The 26,714-nt window shown below is 40.4% G+C and overlaps 1 protein-coding gene across 4 annotated transcripts in view; it reads left to right on the top strand.

Annotated features, from left to right (window-relative positions):
- NOL4 (nucleolar protein 4) overlaps window positions 1–26,714 on the top strand; it is a 201,266-nt gene that overhangs the window by 26,676 nt on the left and 147,876 nt on the right. For all 4 annotated transcript variants that reach the window (XM_051611489.1, XM_051611487.1, XM_051611488.1 and 1 more), the window contains exons 2-4: window positions 12,423–12,572; window positions 23,207–23,318; window positions 23,826–23,938. In XM_051611489.1, the coding sequence (XP_051467449.1) occupies window positions 12,501–12,572; window positions 23,207–23,318; window positions 23,826–23,938 (297 nt within the window). In that variant the 5' untranslated portion in view covers window positions 12,423–12,500. The remainder of the gene's footprint in view (window positions 1–12,422; window positions 12,573–23,206; window positions 23,319–23,825; window positions 23,939–26,714) is intronic.

The raw sequence follows: 26,714 nt of genomic DNA, 5'->3' as shown, positions 1-26,714 counted from the left end.
TGCCCATTTTCCTTGCAGAAGTCCAGAGGGACCTCCATTAGAGTCTGTTAGTGTACACTCCACGAATATTTAGCCTTGGAAGTACCACTTTGTTCCCTGCAGCAAACAGCTTTCTTCCAGCATGGGAAATTTATTTGTAACATCGTCAGAGGTGCAGGCCATGCATGGAGCACAGGGTGCTTTGGAGACTTCTGTCCCCTTTGGCTCTGGAACTGGGGATAGTTGTTGTGCACTTTGCCTTGCAAGTGAGGTTTTGTATGGGGTGATGCAAAGCTTCTAATGTTTCCTCATCTGTCCCTACTGTAAGCTGCCTGTATAGCACCAGTGCAGCTTAAAATCTGATCCCCAGCGTCTTTACTGATGTTGCTAATGAGGTTAACAATTAATGGCACCTAATGGTCTGTTGTAGCAGTGGTTTTGGTGATGGAGACAGCTGTCCTCTGGGAGCTGGGCTGAGACCATGAACTCATTTTGTATAAGCAAGTGAACAGCTGTTGCAGAAACATTGATGGGAGAGATTAGGTCACACACTTCATCTCCCTGCCACCCCAGGGCTGTTCTTTGTAGCAGGCAGTAGATGGAAGGTGGGAGCAACTTTAAGGGACAAAAGCCCTTGCTGGAGTTGGATGCAGATGTCTAGGTACAAAAACACTGTATCCCATTAGCAGTATTCTGATCCATCTGGTTCCCCTAACTTTTGAAGTATTTTACCAACGAACCAGGATTTTAAAGCAATGTATTATTTTTTTTAGAAGTTCTGTCACTGAGTTTTGTTGATGTGTGTTGTGGTATCGTCTTGGCACCTGATTGCAATATGTAACTCTTGGCACTCGCATATCATGTTCTTTATTAAAAAAAATCCCTCTACAAACACCCTTGCATCAGAGGGTTATGAGTAATTGGAGTATAATTTAAAAATATACATTTAATTTCACAGAAAGCACGTTGTGGTAATGAGTTTTCATTACTTAAGCTTCACTTTAGTGTTAGTTTACTTTTGGTGTACAGTAGTTGCATTTCATCCGTCTGAAAAAAGGTGGCATTATAGATCTACGTTGCATTCCCCTAGTGCTTGAATACCTGTAAAGTACAGCACACTATATAATATAGTTGTGGTAGTGTTAATTTTTGGAACGTGACAGAAATGTTAACATTTAATTAGTGGCTCACTCATTTATTTTTGCTGAACTGATGATGATGCCAGATATAATAATTTAGAAAAAACCCCAAACATACAAAACAAGTCCAGTCTAGGATTCACACCCATTCATTTTAAAATCCCCTGTAGCCAAAAATATTTGAGGAGAATTAGTTGTTTCATCCTGTTGACCTTGTTTGGGAAAAGCAAATCCGTACCTGCTCACCAAAGCACTATATAGATACAAAGAAATGCCTATTTTAAGATTAAAGTAAAACTAAGTTTTGTATGCATGCATTTTTCATTGCTAGTAGCTTTTAGAAACAAAGTTTACTGGAAAATAATGTATGGTGTGCTGAGCTGTCAGAGAGGGGAGCTGAAGTCTCTTCCTTTCAAAATGCCAGGAGTAGCTGACCCTGACAGGTTACCTCTGAGATTGAAGAGGCAGTTCCCCTGCTAAGCATTTAGCTTGGCATTGCAATCTTCTGTGGAAAATTCTTGGAGTAACTGTTTACAGTTTGACAGATACAATTGAGATATGAGATAATGAAATATATTATGAGATAAAATGTATGAAGAGTAGAAAGACATGAAAAAGTCTTTAAAGAGCATGTAATTTCATTATTTATACACTTAGGGATCACTTGTGCTTCACTGAGTTGTTATCCTTCTATTTTTTGGGCTTAACCTGGTGGTGTATTTGCAATTTTTTAAAAAACTGAAGAGATCTGTAGACAGAAAGGTTACCACTAACTTCAGAATCCCTTCTTTCAACTTTTTATGGTGTCTCTTAGTTAGGATAAATCTTATCTTATAGCTATCCTAATATTTACCTCTATGTTCAGTTTTACTTTCAGTAAAAGAATAGCACGTTACTTTAATGGGATGAATTTTCACTTTTATCCTGTTTCATGGTAGAACTGAGGTCTTGGCAGTTTTTTAAGCTTAAAAGCTACAGTTTCTTAGAATTCACACTTACAGAAAATTCTGGTAGAAGTTCCTCATACCTAGATTCAATGACTCTAATGACTCATTGAGAGAAAGAAATGCATTAAAACTTTGATCACAAGTGTAAGCTCAAACAAAAAACTTAAGTTAAATTTGGCTATTTTTCACTCCTTGTGTGTTCAGTTATCCTTAATGTCCTAGCTAGGTTTATTAGCTCTCAGATCCTTACCAAACTGTGAGTATGAAGTGGGCAAGTGAAATATGCTGGGTATTTCCAGAACTGTAGTGAATATTTAAACAAAAAGAACAAAAAAAACCTTCAAAGTCAAAACTTAATTATTTCTAATAGAAAACTAATGCACTGGAAAAGAGACACCATCCTTCAGGGAACAGGAAATAACACAATCTAGTTATTAGAAAAAAAAACAAAACACAAAACCCCCAACAATTATAGTGCTTCATTTATGAAATATAGACTTCTGAACAAACTATCCAGAAATGGCCTAAGATCAGAAATTATTTTCTAGATGATTTTTTAAAATGAAGAATTAATTGGTAAATTATAGTTAAGTTCAAATTATTCACCAAAAAATGCAATTTGCTGAATTATTTCGTTGTTGTTAGAAATTGAGCAACATTAACTTTTTGAGTGCAGAGTGCCATCTCTCTGTTATATGTGCTCTGTCTCTCTGTCCAATTCCAGTTTTGGATTAATTGAAACTGTCCCACAGTATTGCTCTTGTTTAACCCCAGCCAGAAACTGAGCCTCACATAGCTGCCCACTCACTTCTCCCTGTTGGACTGGGGAGAGAATCAGAAGAGTAGAAGTGAGAAAACTCATGGGTTGAGATAAAGACAGCTTAATATGTAAAACAAAAGCCATGCATGCAAGCAAAGCAAAACAAGGAATTAATTCACCACTTCCCATGGTCAGGCAGGTGTTCAGCCATCTCCAGTAGAGCGTGGCTCCCTTGTGTGTAATAGTGGCTTGGGAAGACAAACTGTCACTCTGAACATCCCCCCTTCCTTCTTCTTCTCCAGCTTCATATACTGACCAGGACGTTATATGGAATGGAATATCTCTTTGGTCAGTTGGGGTCAGCTGTCCCAGCTGTGTCCCCTCCCAACCCCTTGTGCACCCCCAGCCTGCTCACTGGTGGGGTGGGGTGAGAAGCAGAAAGTGCCTTGACTCTGTGTGAGCTCTGCTCAGCAATAGCCAAAACATCCCTGAATTATCAACACTGTTTCCAACATAAATCCAAAACACAGCCCCATACCAGCCACTGTGAAGAAAATTAACTCTACCCCAACCCAAACCAGCACAACTTTTCATTGAATAGAAGGCATTTAATGCCTGGCTTATTCATTTCTATATTAAATACACCAACTCAACATAGTTTTGCAGACAGAATACAGGATTAATTTGCTTTCTCTGACAAAAAAAACAACAAACAAATCAAGCCCCACAAACTAAAAAAACAAAGAAAAAAACAACCAACCAAACAAAAACAACCCCCAAAACAAACACAAGGAAAAGCAGAAAAAAAAGGCCAGCTGTAATAAGACTGTGCATCTGTCATTTTAACAGACTAAGTAGGCAGGAAATTGCTGAAGAAGAAGGCAAGTAAAGGGGCAAATGTGGCAAATATGGTTTCCATGTCAGAATAGGTGTTCAGCTTCTTTCTGTTGTCCCTAGTCACCTTGAAGCACTGTGTGTCCCTGAGCTGGGTACTCAAGTATCTTCGTCTGTTTTGGCTAATGTTCATCCCAGTGTGCATCGGTGAAAAATCCCATCTTGTCTTACTGAGGAAGCTATGGCTGCATCTGCACTGGGCTTTCAGTTTGGAGAAAGGTTGTGCCCTTGAAAAAAAGCTCCTGACTGTGCTTTGTTTCACATTGCAGTGTTCTATTGGTGCACAAACCAGATTCCTTTTCCAGGCATGCACCTACTGGGCTGCCACCAGAAGTGGGTGTCCAGGGCAGGGGGTGAGGTTAGAGCTAGCCTGAAATACCTATGGTGTGGAATCAGCTCCTTAGTATCAACAGCTTTGCTCTACAGATCTGCTGCTCCTGTGATGCCCTGCTTGCTCACGGAGATACAGCTCATGTGTTTGGTTAGCCTGCAGCAACAGACTGCATAAATATCAAAATGTGGCCTGTTTTGTGACCTGTTTTTGTTCAGAATAGTTGTGTAAATGTTTGACCACTTAAGGAAAAGAAAAAGATTCAGGTGTTCCTGCACTGAGGGAAAAGAGTATTCAGACCTCAGTTAAGAAGTAACTCTTCTCTGTGAAGAGTAAACTGCAATCAGCACAATGTCTGTCCTGTATTCCTCACTGGGGTCTTTTCTGCCTTTCCTTCGGGGCTCTGGGTGCATTTGATCTTGAGGTGGCTCTTTGAAATTGGCTCTTGCTTCCCATGTCCGTGCTTATTTTCAGTAGGAGACACTAGTCAGTAGACACGTTACGTGTTTCGTTTCAAAGCTCTTCTCCAGCAGTAACACTGATGATGATAGATTTGCCATCCACACTTCTGAAGAAAAGTGAAAACGTTTCTGCCCTTCTCCAATATGGAAAGAGCTTTAAGTATTGATCTTAGACACCACTGGCCAGGTTATTATTCTGTTCACACCAAAGGGGCCTCTGAAGATACCTTTGAAGGAAAATTGTCTACATTAAATAATCTCCAGGCCCACTTTGCTACATTTATAGGAAAGGAAGGTGACAGACCTTACCTTTGCAGTTTGGCAAATTGGATTATCTCTTAATTGCTAGACCTTAATTTGATAGAGCTAGATGATACACACCAGATGATAGCCTCACAGGAAAGTTCTCAGTAGGATATTCCTTTTGGGTGGGAACTTTTGGATTTATATGGCACTCAGCATTCACTCCTTATTTTTTATGGACAGAGATTTAGCTTTGGTGCTTTCCTATCATCTAGACTGGTCCAAGAGATAAAGGAGAAAGGGATTTCTGTACAGTATAGATTTGGTCTCTCTTGCTGTTTATTTGGTCTCTTGTGCTCCCCTAACAAGACATTTAGAGGACTTTTTCTCACCTACAGCTTTCATAACACCCTAAAGATTTGTGTCTGTTGTTCAGTTTTAGCATCTTGTTATCAATTTGCCATTCAACTTCATTTTTATTAGCTTTATTTTCATTATCTATTTTCACAATTAATTTGGCTTGTTGCTGCCATATCCTAACTTACTGGTTTAGTCCTTGTAGGGTTTGTTGCTCTAAAAGTCCCAGAGAGGACTTGACAGCTGGAAATGGTTCTGGTGTGTATCTGCCTTAATATAACTTGGATTTTTCATGTCTCCATCTGCTGGTAAAAGATGAGATTTGCTGTTCAAACAGGTCAACAGAATCTATAAATTTCAAATTATAAATACCCCATTCACTGTTATAGCCACTTTCCATTAGGAACTGGATAGAAAAGATACATTTATTTATTTTAGGTGGCTTAATAATAGCTATCAAATGCTAATAGCTTTTGATCTGTTGTGGATTTATACTGCCCTGACGGGAATGAGTTAGATATTCAGATGAATGTACTAATAACCTGGCAATTCAAATAAGTGTGCTGATGAAACTAGATTTGTTCATTTCGGTGGGAGTAAGAGACATTCTAAAATGGTCATCCCTCTTTTAAAATATTAGTACTTTTACAGTTACTGAGCAAGCAGGTGAAAGAAGTAATGTATAAGGGGATTTTCAATCAGGTCAGTTATTTGGACTTATAACTGCAGACAGGCTCATGTTATGTACATAAACTACCATTAGTTCCTCCTAACAGTTGCAATACAATATTTTCCAGTGTTGAATCCAGAGACCAAAACACCTACCAAATCATGCTTGGAGCTCCTTAAGTATAAGCTAACAGGACAACGGTTTATGTGCAAAACTTTTTGCAAGGATATAGTTCATTTAGAGCACAACATTTCAGTGAGCAAAAGACTGCATCCCTTCCAGGGGAAATGCAACTTCAAGACTGCAGAAGGCAATGCCACACCACTAGCAGAAGTGCAGTGACAGAGATGTGCTTTAACTCTGCTGTTGTCTGAACTGGTGTATGTCAGAAAAAAGGTACACATCACATTTCTGCATTCAAAGCATTCTTACATTTGTATGTGGTTTATATTATGCAATGAAATATTTAGGTTGGTTGTTATTTACATCTACTCCTAATGTTTTGTACATGCTTCTTGCTTTGATCCTTTTATGACAGTGGTTTTATAGACCTGAACGTTTCCTATAAAATCACCAGGCAAGCCTTTACTTTTCTATTTCAGTCTATCATGTGTTTATAGGAATATTTTTCAAACACTGTAAAGATGCTGATAGTTATAGTCATTCACAAATCAAGAGAGTGTTTTATGAGGCCTGTTTCCCCCATGAAATGTCAACATGAGATAGTGTGTGTATTTTCAAGCAAGGAATTGCTAGCACTTTTGTTTTGGTGGCTTTCATTTTAAATGCTTGTGTTAAATTTTTTCTCCTCTGCAAAGTAACTATAAAAATGACAGCCTTTCATTTAATAGATGTTTTTGCTGTCTTGACTGTCTGTTTGCTTCACTGGCAAACTTTTTCCCCTTCGTTACTCCCACTAGCCCTGTAGGTTCCACCTGAATGAAAGAGATTGACTCTCTCCTCAAGCATCATTTTTCAAAGTGATCCTCAGCACTTTCTGTGAGGTGCACAACTCTGTGTAAAAGTCACTTCTGTCCAGAAATGTATTCTTTTTGTAGTTCTCTAAAAGCAAGCAAACAACTTCAGTCTCAGAACACAAATGAAATGTATCGGGCTGAAAATAAAAATAAATGTCTGTTTATTTGTATTCTGAGAACATAGGAAGATGACTGAATAAACATAAAAACAAGAACAAACAGGAAACCCTGCAATGCAAATTGTAAAATTAGGTAGCTTCTCACTGGTAGAGACTGAAACTGTTCCAGCAGCTATCAAGATTAATTGTATCTGGGCTGTACCTGTCAGGCTGCTGGCCAGAGAGGAATCTGAGACAACCATTTTAAGAGTAGGGGCATTAGCTCTGTGGTGGCTGGAACAAGAGTTATGAAACTCAGCCTAAAAGATTTAAAAGTCTAAGTCCACTTCTTGAAGAGAAACATTCAGTGAGAGTTCCATTCCTAAATAATTTTAGAAAGTGGGGCTTGGACTCTTGCCATGACGAGCGAAAGTCCTAAAAATACCTCAGTGGTTTATAAATATCCTCATTGCTATTCCAGACTTCTTAGTACCCAAGTCATATTGAAAGTGACATTTAAGCTTCTCAGTCATAGAATTAGCAAGAAGGAGCTCAATTAATATCTAGTCAATCCAAGACAGGATTTACTCAGAACTATCCCTGACAGATACTTGTTTAACCTGGTCTCAAAATCCTGTGACAGAGATGCCACAGGCTCCCCAGGCAAACTGTTACTGTACTTGACTACCCACATCAATAGGAAGTTTTTCCTAATGTCTAATGTAAATCTCCCATGCTGTGGTTTAAGCCTATTACTTGTCCTTTTCCTTGTGGACATTTCATAGGCTTTCAGACATGTGAATAGCATTATCACACATTCCCTCATTCGTCTCTTTTTAGGCTTAGCTGAGGCTAAAAAAAAATGTCCCTCTAGGCACTGTGAAAATTTTTACCTCAAGCCAGCTTAGAAAGTAGAGCTACTTTGTTAATACCTTTATCAAACAGCAATTTCAGGAGAAAAGTGTAGTGCAATGGCATATGGCAGCAAAGCCTGATACAGCTGTGTCTACTTCAGAAACTTTGTGGTTTAAATGGGGATTTGGGGTTGTATCACTTGCCCAGCTTTTTACTTACTGGGATATCAGTACTGGGATATCAAAAGTCTCAGTAAGTAGCTACCTTACAAAGGCAGCTACTATACCCTCCTTCAAGTTACTCATCTGGTGTATTGCTTCTCTGCACAGCATTGCGTGCTGCCAGAGGGACTGAGTAGCTTACTCACAGCAACTCAGCAACTTCAGCAGCACCCAAGGCTTTCTGAAACAAGGCCTACCTTATTGCCTTACTCAACACCAAGCAGAATGAAACCTGACCTAGTCATGTGAAGGGTCTAGAGCAAACATCTTAGGAGGAGAGGCTGAGGAAACTGGGGTTGTTCAGTCTGGAGAACAGAGGCTCAGGGGAGACATTACTGCTCTCGACAACTACCTAAAAAGAGGCTGTAGTGAGGTGGGGGTTGGTCGCTTTTCTCAAGTAACAAGCGATAGAACAAGAGGAAAGTCTCAGTTTGTGCCGGGGAGGTTTAGACTGGATATTAAAAAAAAAAAAAGTCTCACTGAAAGGCTTGACAAACACTGGAACAGGCTGCTCAGGGAAGTGCTGGAGACAGCATCCCTTGAGGTATTGAAAAAATGTGTAGATGTGGTGCTTAGGGACATGATGTAGTGATGGGCTTGGCCGTGTTAGTTTCATGGTTGTACTTGATGATCTTAAAGCTCTTTTCCAAACAAAGCAATTCTATGATTCTACGTAATTCACAAGTATAGATGTTAAGGAATAGTACTGTCTTCCCCTGAAGCAGTTTCCACTTGCTGCGAGCCATTTTTTTCCTACCCTTTTTGACTGACAGGATTTGGAAAGTTTGTATTAATTTTCTGGCACGTCAGTTAGGAGGCATGACAGAAAGCTTGTGCAGATTTTGCATCCTTGTATTTTTAGAAGCAGCAGCAGCAATGCTTGCTGCTTTATTCAGCTGGATGGAGAAACGCAGGTTCAAGAGCATACCCACATCATGCCTACCTACCTTTGGGTATCAGAATCTGGGGAGGGAGGTAGGACTACTGTGGTAAAAGAACACTACACATTATGGCCACCAAAAGCAGCCAAATTAGTTTTGTTTTTGCATTTCTTCTTTGAATGTATTCATAATGTTTGCATGTGTCAGCTCTGCTGAGGTGGCATCTCAGCTTTTAAATTAATATGGTTGTAATGCATTTCTCTTTAATTAAAAAAGAGAGCTCCCCCATAGGTAATTTCCTAAAACAAAACTCATTAATAATAAACAGATTAAATCTTTATCAGTTAATCAACACTACAAACTTCTGAACGTTTGGAGAGTGGCATGAGATAACACTGTTGTCATAATAGGAGTGTTTGAAATCATTAGGGATCCTACTGTGCCATTTGGGTGGTGAGAAAATAATGATTGAATATGGGCCCCCTTACAGAGCTCACGTGTGAATTCCTTTAAAGATTAAATCTGCAAAGATCTGGGTTTTATGCTGGCCCCATCTTGAAAGCATTTTTAAAATTTTTTTAAATAGAGGGCAAGGATGATGGACAATACCAAGCAAATTCTGATACCAGAACCTGTCATAATGCCACAGGTTTGTTTTTTTTTAGATGATGGTTAGTGAAAATTTAGTGAAATTTTAGGGACTGTTTGCAGGATGGGAGCCTCACCACCTTCTCGGGGGCAGCTGTTCCCAGCTGATCTCCCTGAGACTTTACCTTGAGGTGGAGACTGCACTTCAAATTCCTCAGCTTCCTCCACCCTGAATCCTCAAGGCAGTCACTTCAGTCAGGACCGTGTGACCCACCCTTTGACCATGTTACCCACCTACTGGATGAGGGAAAGGGTGTGGACATTGTCTACCTAGACTTTGGTAAGGCCTTTGACACCATCTCCCACACCATTCTCCTGGAGAAGCTGGTGAATCATGGCACAGACAAGTGTACTCTTCACTGGGTAAAAAACTGGCTGGATGGCTGGACCCAGAGAGTTGTGGTAAATGGGGTCAAATCTAGTTGGTGGCAGGTCACCAGTGGTGTCCCTCAGGGCTCAGTTTTGGGGCCAGTTTTGTTCAACGTCTTTATCAATGATGTGGATGAGGCGATTGAGTGCACCCTCAGTAAGTGAGTCTGCAGGTGACACCAAATGGGATGGGAGTGTTGATCTGCTAGAGGGTAGGAAGGCTCTACAGAGGGACCTGGACAGGCTGGATCAATGGGCCAAGGCCAGTTGTGTGAGGTTCAATAAGGCCAAGTGCTGGGTCCTGCATTTTGGTCACAACAACCCAGGCAACACTACAGACTTGGGGAAGAGTGGCTGGAGAGCTGCCCAGCAGAAAAGCACCTGGGGATGCTGTTGGACAGGCACAGGGACATGAGCCAGCAGTGTGCCCAGGTGGCCAAGAAGGCCAATAGCATCCTATCAGGAATAGCACGGCCAGCAGGAGTAGGGAGGTGATCCTGCCCTGTACTCAGCGCTGAAGAGGCTTCACCTCAAGTACTGTGTTCAGTTCTGGGCCCCTCACTACAGGAAGGACATTGAGGCGCTGGAGTGTATCCAGAGGAGAGCTACCAAGCTGGTGAAGGGTCTAGAGAACAAGTCATAGGAGGAGCAGCTGAGGGAACTGGGGATGTTTAGTTTGGAGAAGGGGAGACTGAGGGGAGACTGAGGGGAGACCTCATTGCCCTCTACAGCTACCTGAAAGGAGGTTCTAGGGAGGTGGGTGTTGGTGTCTTCTCCCGAGTGAATAATGACAGGACAAGAGAGAATGATCTGAAGATGCAGCAGGGAAGGTTTAGATTTGATATGAAGAAGAATTTCTTTACTGAAAGGGTTGTCAGGCACTGGAACAGCCTGCCCAGGGAGGTGGTTGAGTCACCATCCTTGGAGGCATTCAGGAAATGCATACATGAAGAACTTCAGGGCATGCTCTAGTGGCTGAGATTGTAGATTGTGTGTTGTGGGTTTTTTTAGAGTGTGGGTTGGTTTTTTTGTTTGCTTGGTTTTGGTGTTTGTTTTTGTTTGTTGTTTGGTTTGGGTCCTTTTGTTGTTTTGTTTTGTTTTTTATGGTTGGACTCTGTGATCTCAGAGGTCCTTTCTAACCATGACTAATTTGTGATTCTCTGATTCTGTGACTATGACAATCCTCTGATCATGCATGTGAGGGGGAGTTCTGCTCAGGTTCAGCTGTATCATGGGGATAAGAGGCACAACCTGCTGTGCAGATAGAAAGGACAATGTAGCTTTGGGCAGGGACCTCTTTGATGAAGGTTGAGGAGAGGCAAGGGCATAATGGAGCAGCACAGAACAAAATAGATATGGCTGGTAGCATATCAGCACCTCCTAGCCCTGTAACATTTGGAGTGATGCACATTTAGGATATTATGCTATAGAGGCACTGGCGTTTTCTCCATCAATACTGGAAATGTGTTATAGCTCCTCTGTGTCACCCTGCAGGCTTCTCCAGAGCTATTTGGATTATTTGGATTCTTTCTATGAATTCTATGAAAAATAAAAGTAAGTGGGCTGGAAGAAAAATAGGGGCAGTGAGAAAAATAAATTGTATTTGTCCACATCCAGCAAACTTCCTGGAATGGGTTAGAAAGAAGTTATTAGCAGGGGGGCTGCAACTGGGAGTCATATGTAACTATTGCCATTTCATTTCTCATCTTTGCTCATTACTTGGTCTCCATAGCATTAATTGCATGTGTTTTGTCACCATCAGTTTTGTTGCAGCATGAGTTACAGTAGTGGTAAGAGTATTATAAAATGTTTAAAGTTTGAATGCATTTCTTGCTTAAAATACTTGTTAAAGGTTTGATGACTAGAAGTCTTTACCTACCATGGCACTATCACTTTGGAAAATCAGATGGTAGGTGTCTTCACTTTTCTGTCACTTGTTCCAATCAGACTGTGTGCAAAAATCACAAATTTTAAAAATATCCCTTTCTTTTCCTCATATTGTGATATGTCTCCATGTATTGTATTTTCAAGCAGGTTTTGCAGGGGTAAATTGTTTGTAACAACTTCCTTTGTATTCATAATTACAGTCAGCTCTGTCACCTGTGAATTAAAACCTTTTATTAAATAACTTTATGAAATGCTATGTACAGATTTACTTGGAGGGTAATGAGAGGATAAGAACTGTTGAGTTCTTATTAACAGCTACATAATGCATTTCTGTGCTGTGTTGTTGGACTGCGCTCGCCTTTGAATCTTGTGTGTGCATTTGGAGAAAGAAGCACAAATACTTTTTGTTTTGTTTTGGTTTTTTTTAAATACTGGAGCAAAAGATCACCTTCTATCAAGAGACCAAATGCCCTGCCTTGGCAAAATGGATTGCTTGCAAGGGTCCATATGATCCTTCTGGTCATACAGCTTTCCTACAATACTGTTTGTGTCATTCACAGGGTGGATGACCTTCAGATCTCAGTGGAAAGGTCTTCCCTTCTTCTGACTCTCTGCTAAAAAAGGAGAACACGTCCCATGAGTAACATAATTTATTTATTCATCCTGCCCTCCTTACATTTTCTTTTCTCGTTTTTCTCTTTTCAGGATGGAGTAGGTGTGGATGAGAAACTGTCTTTACGGCGGGTAGCCGTCGTAGAAGATTTCTTTGACATTATCTATTCCATGCATGTGGAAACTGGGCCTAATGGAGAACAAATCAGAAAACATGCTGGTCAAAAGAGAACATATAAAGCAGTAAGTAAAAAACCCCAACCAACAAAAAAAAGTGAGCATCAGTCTCTAAAAGCATGAATTATTTGAGCTTAGTCACATGACTTGCAATTTGTGTGTTGTTGTTGTTTTTTTTTTTTTTTTCCAGCTGCTTTAGTACTCTAACCCTCATTCTGAAATTTATTTTGGACATCTTTCAATAATGCATGAAAACATACAGCTTAGAAATCAGAAGGGCCACATTTTCTGTGTAAAAAGGGCCAGTTCCTTTGACCTTAGTAGAGATTTTTCATTGGTACAAGGAGAGAATTTATCCTTTCTATAACAGTTTGACAATTTCTCTAATACCTCTGTATTAATTAATTGTTATTGAGTGGATGAATTCTTGAAGAAGACTGGGAGCTTTGCTGAATGAGGTGCTGTAATTCAGCACATGAATTAAGTTGCATTCTCATCTGTGGCTGCAGACTAAGTAACTTCATGGTTTAATGGCACGAAAACTTGTAAATATCTGAAATTCAAAAGGCCAGAGAGCTACTAGATACAGTGAAAGAAGCATTGAGAAGGCAGATCTCACATCTGCATAAACCAGCTGAGTGAAGAGAAATTATTATTTCTAAGATTTTTAATTGCTTGCTATTGCTGGACCTAACCAGTTCAAACCACTGCCTTTATATAGCTATAAATAGCTTTTGCAGTTAGTGGCACAGACATAACACTTCCTTTTCTTAGGGAGAACTAATGAAACATTTACTGCATTTTCCCAAGGGGCTTAAAATGTATCTGCCTGCCTGCATTTGGATGGCCCAACTTCCATGCACGGGGCTATGACAGTGCCAGGCACACTCAGGGCTTGATTCTGATCCACCTTTCCAGCTGTTCCCAGCTGCCAAAGCAGTGGGGGCTCCCCTGGTGCAGCCAGACAGGGGCTCCCAGCCAGGGCTTCAGCCAGGATGCAGGGCATCTGAGGCACACCTCCCCATGGCCTCCAGTGGGACAGGGCTGGTGGGAGGCTGTGCACAGGGCCTCCAGGTGACTTGTCACCCTGAACGCAGTGAGCAGTGATCTTAATCTTAAAAACAACCCATAGTCGCATGAGGCATTTTCCATAAAAATGTGGGGAGAATCCAGGTTTCTGATACCCACGTCTTCAGTTTTAGCTGTAAGAAACAGCTGTTTTTCCACTACTGTTTGTTTGTTGTTTTTTTTTTCCCCAAGTATATAACAGTCTTTACTACGTATCTATGAATTCCTTCACAGATATTTTATTCATAGGCTGTTGAAGACAATTTGTTGTGGGATAAGCTCTTGGCAAGATTTCTTGTAATTTATTCTCAGCGGTATTGACCTTACAATAGATGTATGAAGAAAGACACCAGTCATCTGAGTGTGCTTTGTAAGGCTTGGAGTGATATTTCAGGGTGAACAAAGACAAACTGTCTGAATTAATTTTATTCTGTCACCTTGGCCATTTTGATACCTCTCTTTTAGAAAGCATTAGAAAAGTAGTATTTTCATTGACCTTCCTCTTTCTATTTTGTTTTACTTCAGGAAGCTGTTCAAAGATATAGGTCACAAACTTTGTGGAATAACATACAAGTCTAAGGAGTACTGCCAACCATAAATACAATAATACAAGTCATCATCCTAAAAATACATGCCAAGTATAATATTTACTACCGTAAGAATCCCATGATTCCAGTTCAGATAAGAAATGTATTTATTGTGAACAGCATGAACAGCAACTAGTGTCTCTTCTGTGTGCAGAACAATTTGTGCAGATTCAGTAGCCTACACAGTAGTTTCATTTGATGTAAACTTTTATTGTAATTGAGACCTGAGCTTAGTCATTATGAGGATAAAAATGTCCAAATGTAAGTTTGTGTTGTTACCAGAGTCTGCAATATTTGTGTATTCATTTCATTGCATATTAGTTTGTTGAGGGTATTAAATCATATTTCCCAAGGACAGGAGTCACATATATGATTTTTTAAGATTTCCATAGATTAAAAAAGGAAAAAAGACTCCAGAATAAACTGATATCACCTCTTGCTCTCTGTCCGAAAATGAGAATTAGGTTAAATAAGCAGGCCTCAAACTCTACCAGACTAACTGGGGAAAGGCATGCTCTTTTACTGGACCTGTCCATGAAAATGCCTTCACTAAAAATGATGAGCTGTAATGTTGGTCTGTTCCAGCAAGCCACACGGTATCTATCTCCTCTGTGGCATTGCAGAAGGAAAGAAGTAGTGTCTCAGGTAGCTGTCTCAGAAAACCTTACACCCTAAAAGCTTTATAAATCAAACTAAAATGCTTTGGCAGGATTTAATTTTATTAAGTGAATTGGGAACAAGATTAATTTAGTCTTGTGTCTTTATTCACATATCAAATGTGAATCACCCTTGAGATCTGTGAATGTATTTATCATGCATAAGTATTCACCAAATAGTTTGAGTGAAGAATTTTACAGGAAGGATGGTTCACAAACTGTATGCTCCAACTGCTATTTGTTATTCATAATTCCTGGCATGTGATGATCACATTGCTTCTGCTCTCTGACTGGATAACGGAAACATTTTAACAATGAGAAAACAACTACAATTTTCATACAAATTGTTAAACTTTGGAAGTTCATAAATATTGCCATGGATTTTCAGTTTCTGAGTATTTCTGAAAAATTAATGACACAGCCCTAAGAATTACAACATGCAGATTTCAAGTAATTAATTTGCTTATACATGTGTTAGTCTCTATTTTCAGTAGTGAACCTGCTCCACTCAAAATTTTGAATAGTACTCAAGCATGATTAGAAGGGTAATGAAATTGTCAAAGGTGACTTAAGTAAGTGCTGTTTGTAGTGACAAACTTGGAGTAGGTAGGGTCTTTTTAATTTTTGATGGAGTCACCCCAGATGCTAGAGTGCTAAAATACATCGGTATGTGTCTCTGAAGGCATGTTCAGAACAGCTTACAAACTCAATTAGTGAATCTGTAGCCTGCACTGACTTGTTTATATTAACTGTGTGGAAACTAATGGTGTTTTTACAACTGATTTCTGTGGAACTTCCTGCAGCGGTGCTGTACAGGAAGATAAATAGGAAATGGTAGTTGGTACCTCTAAAAGAGCAGTGTGTTGGAAGGAAGCCTTTATATTTTAATTGGGACAGCAATACGCCAAACTCAAACTTTATGGTTTCTTGGCACAGACTCTCTAGATTAATTAGGAAAGCATCTATGCTTCAATATTTAAGTTTAGAATGGGTCCCATTTTCTTCTTCTCAGCACACTAACAAAGGAGAAGGGAATTGTACAAAGTCTACAAAGATGATGTGGGAGAGTAACCTTGAAAAAATAGCTTCCCATTTAACTGGTAGGTTTTATGCTTATTTCAAGTGCCCAACTTGGATACAATGTAAGATTGACGGGCTATATTCCTTGCCAGTATACCTGTAGGTAGATCTACACCAGCAAAAATATACACCTGGCTTAGATATATATAAAATTAAACCAGTAACATTTAATCATATGTGGAGTGCTTCAGTGCTGACATACAAGTACGCTAGACTGAAAGAATACTTGATACGATGTTTTAAATCTCAGCTGGTTCCCAGGAAATTTACAAATAGGAAAAAAAACATTGAGGGCCTCGATCGGGGAGATAATTCCCTCACAAAGGCAGGATATGTGACACAACGCCTGGCCAAGTTGGTTGCTCAGCAAGAGCACAGGTGACTAGAGAGGTGCAGAAGGTGAAAAGAGCATGTTGCTTGGTGCCAAGGAGGGCAGCAGTGCCCAACCAGGTCCCTGCATTCTGCTTGGGTCCTCTGCCAGGCTCCACAGGAGGTGGGGTGAAATGTGCTGATGCAAGGAATTGGCTAAGCAGTCAGAAGACAATACCAAAGATCCTTGTAGGGGTGACTGTTAGCACTCGCTGTTACAGCTCAGTGTCCAAGAGAAACTCCGTCTCTCTGACCTAAAGGACTTACTTTTGTATAGACATCCCACCCTGAAAGGAGAACTGCAGTGTCAAAGTGGAGATGGGGACACACAGGAGAGAAGTGTTAAGGAGAAGAACCTGTCTGATGTATTGGGAAAGGTGTTGAACAAGTGCATAGCTGGCTTTCTATGCCTTTGCAGAGCAGCATTTCTTCATTTAAACTATTCAGCTGTGTCTAAAATTTCAATTGAAGCACTGAGGGGTATATCAGAGGTGGGAGTAGCTGGGAAAAGTTGTGGTTACAGTAGCAGCATAACGTAACAGGCTCAAGCTGTTAAGGACAACTCTTCGTGATTCAGTGGAAACCAGGAAAAAAAACAACTATATTTGTCAAGAAACTCAAATGATCCGTGATGAGACTGAACATGGAAAATATCTCTGCCTCTTCTTAGGCCCAGCTAAGGGTACAGGTAGGCCAGATTTAGTGATCAAGCCATATATTTCAGAGTAGACTTTATTTTCCCTTAATATTATTTAAAAAGATGTTAGATTTTCATTCATTTGAACAATAGACTATGAAGTGTTAAGTGCTTTGCCTTTGTGTGTTATCTCTGGACAAAGTTACCTGTAACTAAGTGAATAATCTGAGAATTGTTTGTGTAAGTCTTGTAGCCACCTTAAACACCTTAAATTCCATGTGTTTATTCTACTTGAATATTTTTACCTGTGAAGGATGATTTAATATCTGCCTGTTGAGCCTGCCGTGAAGTGTTACAGGAGTGAACTTGAGTTGTGAGTGAGGATTGCAATGTCTGAGCAGAAGTGGGTCAGTTAATTAAATTCCCAATCCATGAACGAAAAAAAGCACACTGGGCTGATGAGCTGGAAGAGGAGCAGGCTTGTAAAACACGGGGCAGATAGTGATGTTTCATGGGAAAGCAGCTTGAGGCAAGACTCTGATCTGATACATAGTAAATAAATATATAACATCTGAGGCATAACAGGGCTCTGTTAGGTGTGGGGCAACATCTAGGATCCTGTGCTTCATTCAGCTGTTGCAATAATAAATGTTTCTTATTTTTGGGATCAGGCCTCCCTTTTTCTAGTTACCTTAAGAGAAACCTTCTTCAGACTGTGGAACATGGCGTGACATTTTTCCCCTCACAAAACAAGAATGCACTTGCAAATTCCTTCTGAGCATCACAGTGGATGTATTTTCCTTGGGGAAGAATTTTTTGACAGGTCGCAGTGTGCGATAACATCGTCTCCTTCTGGTGTCTTCCCTGATCAAACAAGGTTAAAGTAGGTTTGGGGCCTGGCTGGTTTCCATCCAAGGCAGACCTTGTCCTTGGGGAAGCACAAGCACAGAAGGGTGCAGGGCCTTAACGTGCTTAAATCCTTGCATCCACGCTGCCCTGTGTGCATGGCAAAACCGCCGGGTCCTGTGCACTTTTACTCTATGGACTTGTTCTTGCTTCTTGGCAAAGAGCGGGTGTCGAGCGTCCTGGCGCTTGTCCCAGGAGCAGGTGCTCCCTGCTGCTTCCCTGCCAGGAAGTGGCTTCTGCTATGCAGGAGGGAAGGGAGCTGTGAAGCGCAAGTTTAGCACAAGAGGGAACAGCGTTTTCCCCAGTGTAGCAGGGTAGCGAGCTCTTGATAAAACTCCCAGCAGTCATATATCTGCTTTTCTATGTCAGCCTTCTATTCTGACCTCTTGCTGATGAAAACAGAGGTCTTTCCTTGGCTGGTTTGCCCTCCTGTCATCAAGAAACCAATTTCTGCCACCTGGCTTGATGGCTGTGGGCCCAGGACATATTATCATCTTCACTATGTCTCTCTCTCTCCTCTTGGAAGTCTTTGCATCATATTCCTCCTTCCCCCACCCTCCTTGCCCTCCTTAATAAAAAAATATACACACAGAGAAAAAAAATATAAATCTCTATTCTCACACATCACATCTTCCAGACAACACATACATCCTCCATGTTAATGCTTTAGGGGTTAATAGGTTCACTTGCAAAATTTCACTCCCTTTCCTCACACTTGTCTTTCCTGCTCTGCCATATGTGTCCTAAAATCTGCCTTTCAGTTTAGAGCTTGCTAACTTTCCAAATAAAAATGTAGTCCTGAAACCTACATCATCACAACATCCTGCACGTAAATAATCTGAATATTGGAGAGCATAAAGGAGACTCTGCCTGTTTTCTCCACCTGCAGTGTTGCAAAAGGAACATGATACACTTCTCATAGACAATCAGGGCAGACATCACTCAGCTCCAATGTAAATCAGATTACATGCTCAGGTACTGGATTACTTGCCTTGTACTAGTTGTGCACTTCCTGGGATCCAGTAAACAGCATGTAGGTTGATGATCTTGATGGCCTTTGTTGTTGGGCAGTGTTTTCAATGGGTTAATATATGTCAGATTCTGTTACATTGTTGACTTGTTGTGAATGGTGAAATAAGATCATAAAAGGTTTTATTCTGAAACTCCTGAAGTCAACTCTGTTTTTATTTTCCTCAGAGTTTAAACAAAATATGTGTAGGTGCACCTGGACCGCATTGTTAGGAAATGTTCTGTATCTTATCCTGTGACTTTTGGGGCTGAAAAAAAATCCTGTATGATTTTGCCACTCTATGCTTAATGCTCCAGATGTCTAGTTTCTTCTTATTTTTTTCCCATTACAATGTAAAAAGCATTCAGCTGTAACAGCTATACCTACTACACAATACCTTAAAAACATCTGCTAGAATCTGGTTATTCTGTGATTTGTCCATGATATGGAATACCTCCAGATTTAAGATAGTATATTTGTACAAGCACAGAAGATATACTAATGTGCAATAAAACCTCTAGTAAGAATTAGGAATCACATCCGGATACTTTTAAAGCATCGTATTTGAAAAAATGTACTTACAATTTTTTTAAAGCAACCAAGTGATTTTATCAATATGGCAAATCAGTGATTTTTGTTTGATGGGTATAGGCATGTGCTTGAGCAGTATCTGCTGAGTCCTGCAAAAAATATGTTGATCTACAGTCCATGTGTGGATGTAAATAATGCAATATCCCTCACTTCAATTCACTTTTCTGGCTTTTTTTTTTTTTTTTCTTAAGATGTAGAAGTGTGTGGATTTGGAGTTTTTTGTGTGAAATTACATTAAAACAATATTCTTCTATTGCAGCACATGATCTGGCTATATTTTTTGTTAGCCTTGAGAAGAGAGCTAGGAACAGGGCTGCTGAAGGCAGTGAGAATATACAGCATCACAGAGGACTGAGTCATTATTGCTTTCTTTCAGATAGGCTAGAGGACAGTAACAAATTTTCATGATGAAGTCAGACCACTGTCTAAGGTATTTCTGTATAATTACTTAGAAAGTGTCATGGGCCTCCGAGTCGTGCTCTAAAATACTCACATGCAAGCCAGCTCCTCCATGTGCTACATCAGTCCAGCCCTGCTGGTAAGCTCTGCTGAGGGGTGAAATAGAGGATACTGTGTTCAGCTTTGTGCTAATTTGGTTAGAGAGCTTCCCAGCTGCAGCTGGTGCTAAGTCAGTGAGTTGGGAGCATGGCCAGAGTGAGCAAGCAGCTATGGGCATCTTCTAAAGTAGATGTGCCCCCCTTTAATGAGAAAGGCAAACAGGAGTCTGCACTGCTGGGGCCAGGAGGTCTGGGTTGTGGTTTTTTTGTAAGCTTTGTGGCACTGAAAATTGGAAATAGCTTTTTGTGTATATTCAAGGAGCAAGATTAAGGAAAGCTGGGGGTTATGTCCTCACCATATCTCTTTTAACATGTTACCTGTTGTGTTATGCCAATTGGGCTGTAAGTTATTGATTGAGAATACCAAGTAAACAAGGGGGAAGTTGGTGGAAACTGGTGCTATTTAGGGAAGTGCATCATTAAAATTGTGTTGCAGTGAGAAGTTGGAGACACAAGCATCTGCTCTGTGGACAAATTTAGTTATAAAACCCAGTTCCCTTGTAATCAGTAGAGCATACCTATCAAATGTGGGACCTAGTTCACTTGCTTTCTATGGAGGATTTTCATCTTGTTTGAGCAGAACTGGAATTTTGACAGAGATGCTTGATTAGAATAAATGGAGCATTCCTATCAAATGCAGGCAACTAATGAATCCATGGGTAAGCTCCATAAATTTCAATACAGTGCTAAATGTGTTAAAAGATATGACAGAGAGGTTGCTGCATATGTGCACTTACCAATTTTCTTAACGCTAAATTCTAGCTGATTTTAAGTTCTTTTTTAAGATTCCATAAAACATGAGTACAAACATTGTTTTTTATGTTTAGAAAGGTAAATAAACATCTGTTTTGTGGTATAAAACCAGGAAAAATAATGTGAAAATATTTTTTATGGTAGGAACTCTCATTCAAAAGTGGCCTCATTTAGTGCCTTCATTTTCAGATAAATTGTTTCAGGCCCAGAGAAGATCTCAGCCAATTTTCATCACAGGAAAAATTTTGCTTTTATACAAATCCTTTTCTCCCAAATACGTTCTCAGTTATATAAGAAGACAACAACAATAAACAGCCTAAACAACAATAACATAAACAGGATGATATAATTTGCATTGTTATTTTATAGTGCATCTTTTCTTGTGTATTTCCGTGACTCATGTTGCATCAACAAACATTAACTTAAACTCCCCCTATTTTTCAAAAAAACTGTAATGATACATTTTATCCATGGACTTTTAGGAAACATAAGTTTAACAGAGGGCAGGTTGGTGATAAACCAAGGAGGAGAGTGTAAGAGAGTTGTAACAGGCCATTCCACCTCCTCTTAGCATTCTTTTGAGGTGAACGAGTGATTTACACAGTATTTAATCCCATTTATATCTTGTTAAAGAACAGAATCTTGTCATAGAATCATAGAAGGGTTTGGGTTTGAAGGGGCCTTAAAGATCATCTAGTTCTAAACCCCTGCATGGGCAGGGACACTTCCCACTAGACCAGGTTGCTCAGAGCCCCATCCAGCCTGACCTTGAACACTTCCAATGATAAGGCATCCAGAACTTCCCTGGGTAACATATGCCAGTGTCTCACCACCCTCACAGGAAATAATTTCTTCCTAATATCTGGTCTAAATCTGCTCTCTTTCAGTTTGAAACTGTTCTCCCTTGTCCTGTCACTGCATGCCCTTGTAAAAAGGCATTGTCCTTTCCAAATCCATGCTCTCATACACCTCACCTCCATCTTTCTGCATTTCCTACAGCAACTTGTATCAACACTTGTTCAGTTTTGGTCCTCGCTCTACAAAAAGGGTGCAGACAGGTTGGAGAGGGTCCAGAGAAGGGCCACAAGGTTGATCAGTGAACTGGAGAACCTGCCATATGAGGAGAGGCTGAGAAAACTGGGTTTGCTCAGCCTTGAGAAGAGCAGTCTTAGGGGAGACTTAATAACCATGTTCCAGTACTTAACGGGTGGCTACAGGGAAGATGGAGACTCCCTATTTACAAGGATTCACATGGAAAAGACAAGGGGTAATGGGCACAAGTTGCTCCGGGAGGGATTCCAATTGGACACAAGAGGTAAATTTTTCACCCTGAGGACAGTCAAACGTTGGAATAGTTTCCCAAAGTAAGTGGTAGATTCCCCCACACTGGCCAGTTTTAAGTCTCAGCTTGACAGATGATCCTTGAGGTCCTTTCCAAGCTGGCATGCTGTGATTCTATGACTTGATAGAAAATAAAATTCTGCTGCAGGTTTTACAATGAAAGAATAAAAGCAGATATCAGTTCATTATTCTTTTAGTCTCTCTTGCTGGGACTTTGTCTTTCTGTGGGGATTATCTCCATTGCAAGACAACTACCTTGACTGGGAAAAGAAAGGCTAGAGATTCCTTACAACACGTGCACTGTTAAGTGTATGTACATTCACTAATACAATGAATCACAGAAAAGTCACAGCTTGACAACATTCAAGTTTTTCCTGATGTTGTTTGAATGTCCCAACCTGCAGCTGGTCGCTGTTGTTGCTGGTTATAGCCTCTGAAGAGTTTATCTCCACAGTTTTTTAAGCCCCTTCAAGCAGTGGTGGGCTGTAATTAGATCTTTCTTTGCCTCAAAACCTACCCTTTGTCACACAAAACAAATCCAGCTCTCTGAACTGTTCCTTCAACTTCTTTAGGCTCCAGCTGCCATGGTGTCTGCCACAGAGCCCTCTCCTACTTCTCAGCAGCCTTCTTGAACTGTGGAGAGGAAAGCCAGGCATATTATCACAGCTGCTGTCTTTCCAGCACTGAGTAGAGAGGGATAATAACTTTTCTTGATCTGCTGGCTGTACACTTGATGTAGTCAGTAGGAGATTTGCTTTATCTGTGATCAGAAAGTGTGCTGTTGGCTCATTTTCAGCTTGGAAGCAGCCATCACCTCAAGGTCCTTTTCAGCAAGGCAAAAATGTCTATATAGATAATGCATCCTTGGAGAGGAAATGGGGAACACAATCTTGAAAAACAGCAAAACATGCTTCCTCCTCTCTCAAAAATGAAAAAAAAAATAAAAATCCATCTGATGCTTCCCTTGTAGTTGGGAAGGATGACAATTTTGAAAGGAGGAAGTAACCAAAATCTGAGAACATGCTTTTATTTTGCTTTCTGATATTATAAGATAATATGCGTTGTTTGGAAATATAATAATCAGTCCTGTTAAATGATGTTGAATCAGCTTATATAATAACACCTATATTTTGTCCTTCATTTCAGATTTCAGAGACCTATGCCTTCCTACCGAGAGAAGCGGTGACACGATTTCTAATGAGCTGCTCAGAGTGCCAGAAAAGAATGCATTTAAACCCAGATGGAGCAGATCATAAAGGTAGTTTTAGTGTCAAGTGGTGGGATGTGAAGTAATTTTATTCCTAGTACCCATTTATATTTTCCTAGTTTAAGTGAGGGCTCATAAAAACTTGGTTGACTGGAGCAGTTCAGTAAGTCAGATCATCTAATTTATTTAATTTGGAAGGTAGTGACTCTTCTGCTTTCACTAAAGGATGGAGTGTACTACCATGTGCAGCCTCAATAGAAAGATTATTTTATCTGGAGGAAATAATGTATTTTGCCATGGAAATGTTTATGTGGCAGCTTAAACATAAGGAATAGTTGGGGTGGGTGTGCTGTAGTCATATAGGATAGAACTCATCACTTTTCAGGGCTTGAACCTGATTTTCATTTTTCCTTGAGAGACTTCCATCTGTACAGCCTACAAGCAATTGAAAATGACAAAGTTAGAACTAAATGACATAACTGTCTGACTTGGACTGCAGAGTAGGCGAAGTAGCCTCTCCAATTAACACAGAATACATTATAAATATTTTCATTGCAGATAATGGAAAACCTCCAACTCTGGTGACCAGTATGATTGATTACAATATGCCAATTACTATGGCCTATATGAAACACATGAAGCTGCAGCTACTAAATTCACAGCAAGATGAGGTAAAACCTTAAATATTTTGTTTTTCTGTTCTCCTGTATGTTTAGGTGCTTGTCTTTGCAGTAGCCAGGAAACTGAACTGAAGATGAATCTTGATTCCATCTTTATCATTTCATTGCTAAAATAGTGAGGCTGAAACGAAACCAAGGCTGTGTGCAAGTAATCAGGTTTGAGAGACAATGTCATGACTTACCACCCTTCCATGGTTGGGGGTAATATGCTGTCCTGCTTCAAATTACCTGAAGGTGCTCTTTTACTGTCTGGACCAGTGGAAAGGTTAAGGAGGTCAGCATGCTCAGCTGAGACTTAGTTCTGTGCTCAGGAGCGACTTTCATTGTCTATTTCTGGAGAGCAATACCATCAACAGCTGAAATGAATGCCATGATGTTCTCAAGATTAGCAGCCAGGTTGCAATGCATTATAGTGAGAGAAATGGAAGCTCTGGCAACATCAGTTGCCAGTTGAAATCTTCAAGGCAAAAAGCTTGATAAATAAAAGTAGGGGCTGCTTATGAAGCTTTGAATAAAAAGACAGAAAAGAAGGAAGAGAAGGAGGCTGAGGATCAGACACAATGGGAGTCAAATTGCATTTATTTATTCTTGAAAATAATTTTCTTTTTCTGATGCATTCCGAGTTTTTTCAGATCTTTAGAGTGCTTCATCAATTGGATGGCACCTACCAAATTACTTGTAATACACTCATTTTGCTAGAAATGTGTTTGTTTTCCATTTGATCTGCCAAATATTGAGAAATCTGGCTATGTGCCAGCCAAAAAGGTGTCCTGCATACTGTGTCCTTCTGCCTGACTACAAGATTGTTTTTTTTAATGAAGAAGACCCTCAAAGCTAACCTTAGCAGCTGGATTATGTCAAAGACCCTGACTGACTCCTGACTTCTGTGGAATCAGCCAGATTTCGTTTAATGATAAGTAGATATGGGCTTTTGGTTGAGATTTATGAATTATTCAACACCCCATAGAATGGGAATTTTATCACTGTTCTAGAAATATCACGATCCTTTTTTTCAAATACGCCTTTTTTATAAATTGTTGAGGGCTTAGGGAAGAGATCCTGCCTCTGAGTTTTTTGTGCACAAATACAGCCTGGTTGTCTTTCCCTCCTATTGAGTCTCCCTTCTCTGTGCTGTCTCTTTTTAGGAAGCTGGCAGCAGGGTTTCAAGCAGCAGGAGAGACGAGACTTTACTCCTGCGGTAGCTTTAGGAGTTAAAGGACTCTCCGCTTTTCACACTTTTTCCCTTTGAGAATTACTTCTCCCACAATTGGGTCAAGCAATCATGCTGGATCAGGCCCACCTGCCACAGTGCTTCTACAGCCTGAATTTTTTGGTGTAGTCTTCCTAGTATGATGACTTAAATTTTTGCTAAACCTTTTTTTCATTTGGATGGACCAGTGGCAATGATAAGGTGGTGGCAGGAAGCACTATTGCTTGGTGTCTCCCCGCCCTGCTTGGTTTTGCACCTCTTAATGTTCTTGTGCATGAAATGTTTGCAGTGCTAGATTTATGGAGAGTAATTTTTGGTATGTTTTATTAATAATGTGTTTGCCAGGGCAGAGTTAGCACAAAAAAGCTTCTCACTTTAATCTTCACATCTTTTCTCAAAGCAGAGTTTTGCTACGAATTTCTTTTTTTCTTCGGCTCTATGTTTGTTGCACTGTGAACAAAAATGGCAGTGAAAATGTTGTAGTACAAAGCAGGAAGATTTCTGGTGCATACATTCAAATTATTTCACGCACTTAAAAAACATGCTTGGATTTGTAGGAAGGTTCTGTTTCCAAGGTTTCATTAATCGTATCTGTATTCTTGTGGAGGGGGTGGAATTGAGACAGGAGTAAACTTAGATCCCACAACTAGCACAGTGATTGAAAGCCTCCTAATTCTCTCATCCTCAATTCATCATTTTTAAGCTAAGGTCATTGGTGAAAAGGAAGACCAGGAGAATGTCACTGTGTGAGCATTTACAGTTGTGCAGCAGCTGGTACAAAGATGCCAGTGGCTCCCAGCTCCTCTCTCCCCGCCTGTGTGTCCACAGATAAATGGTAAGACAGTTCAGGGAGCAAGGTGGAGATATTCTGCAGAGTGCCATAGGCAAGCACAGGCGTCCCATGTGTTTTTTTTATACCTATACAAGTGTTGGATAGGGAGAGCCCTTTCTGGGAGCTCATACAGATTTCCTAACCCCAGAACTGGAAAATGTAAGCAGCTGCTTTGCTGGTTCCTGCAGGGATCAGTGAGAAACATCACTGTGCCTTAACAGAAGGTCTGAGGGAGTCTGTGTTCTGATCTTGCTCTTTGAGAAAGCAGTGTGTATTTTCCCAAAACCTCAGAACCAGCTCAGCTTGTGCTTCAGTCCTGTCTGTCCAAGGCAGGAGGCTAGTGAGCACCACGTCCCATGATTCTTGTGTGAGGGAAGTGCTCAGGTGTTTGCTGCTGCTGTAACTGGTGTGCTCCTCCCTTACCTGGGCAAGGTGGGCAGGTGTCCACTATAGAAGCCCTCACTCCTCCATTTATTTTGTTTACAAAACTTTGATAAGTAGGTGTGTTTCTTTCATTATTTGTCATTATCCTGGTGTGACAGTGCAGAACAGCATTTGGCAATGCTTCCTCCCCATCCGCTGCCCCCCACCCACAAGAGTTGTGACTGCAGGGAACTTCCCTTTCAAAACTGAAACACCCATGCAAGCTGGGAACATCACTGAGACGCAAAAGAGGAATTGATATAAGGGCCGAGTGCTCAGAAAGAAGAAAGCAGCTCTATTAG

This window comes from Apus apus, chromosome 2, assembly GCF_020740795.1.
Source record: "Apus apus isolate bApuApu2 chromosome 2, bApuApu2.pri.cur, whole genome shotgun sequence".
Classification (NCBI taxonomy): Eukaryota; Metazoa; Chordata; class Aves; order Apodiformes; family Apodidae; genus Apus; species Apus apus.
The sequence above is the reverse complement of the archived record's forward strand: the minus strand, read 5'-3'. Positions and strand labels throughout refer to the sequence as shown.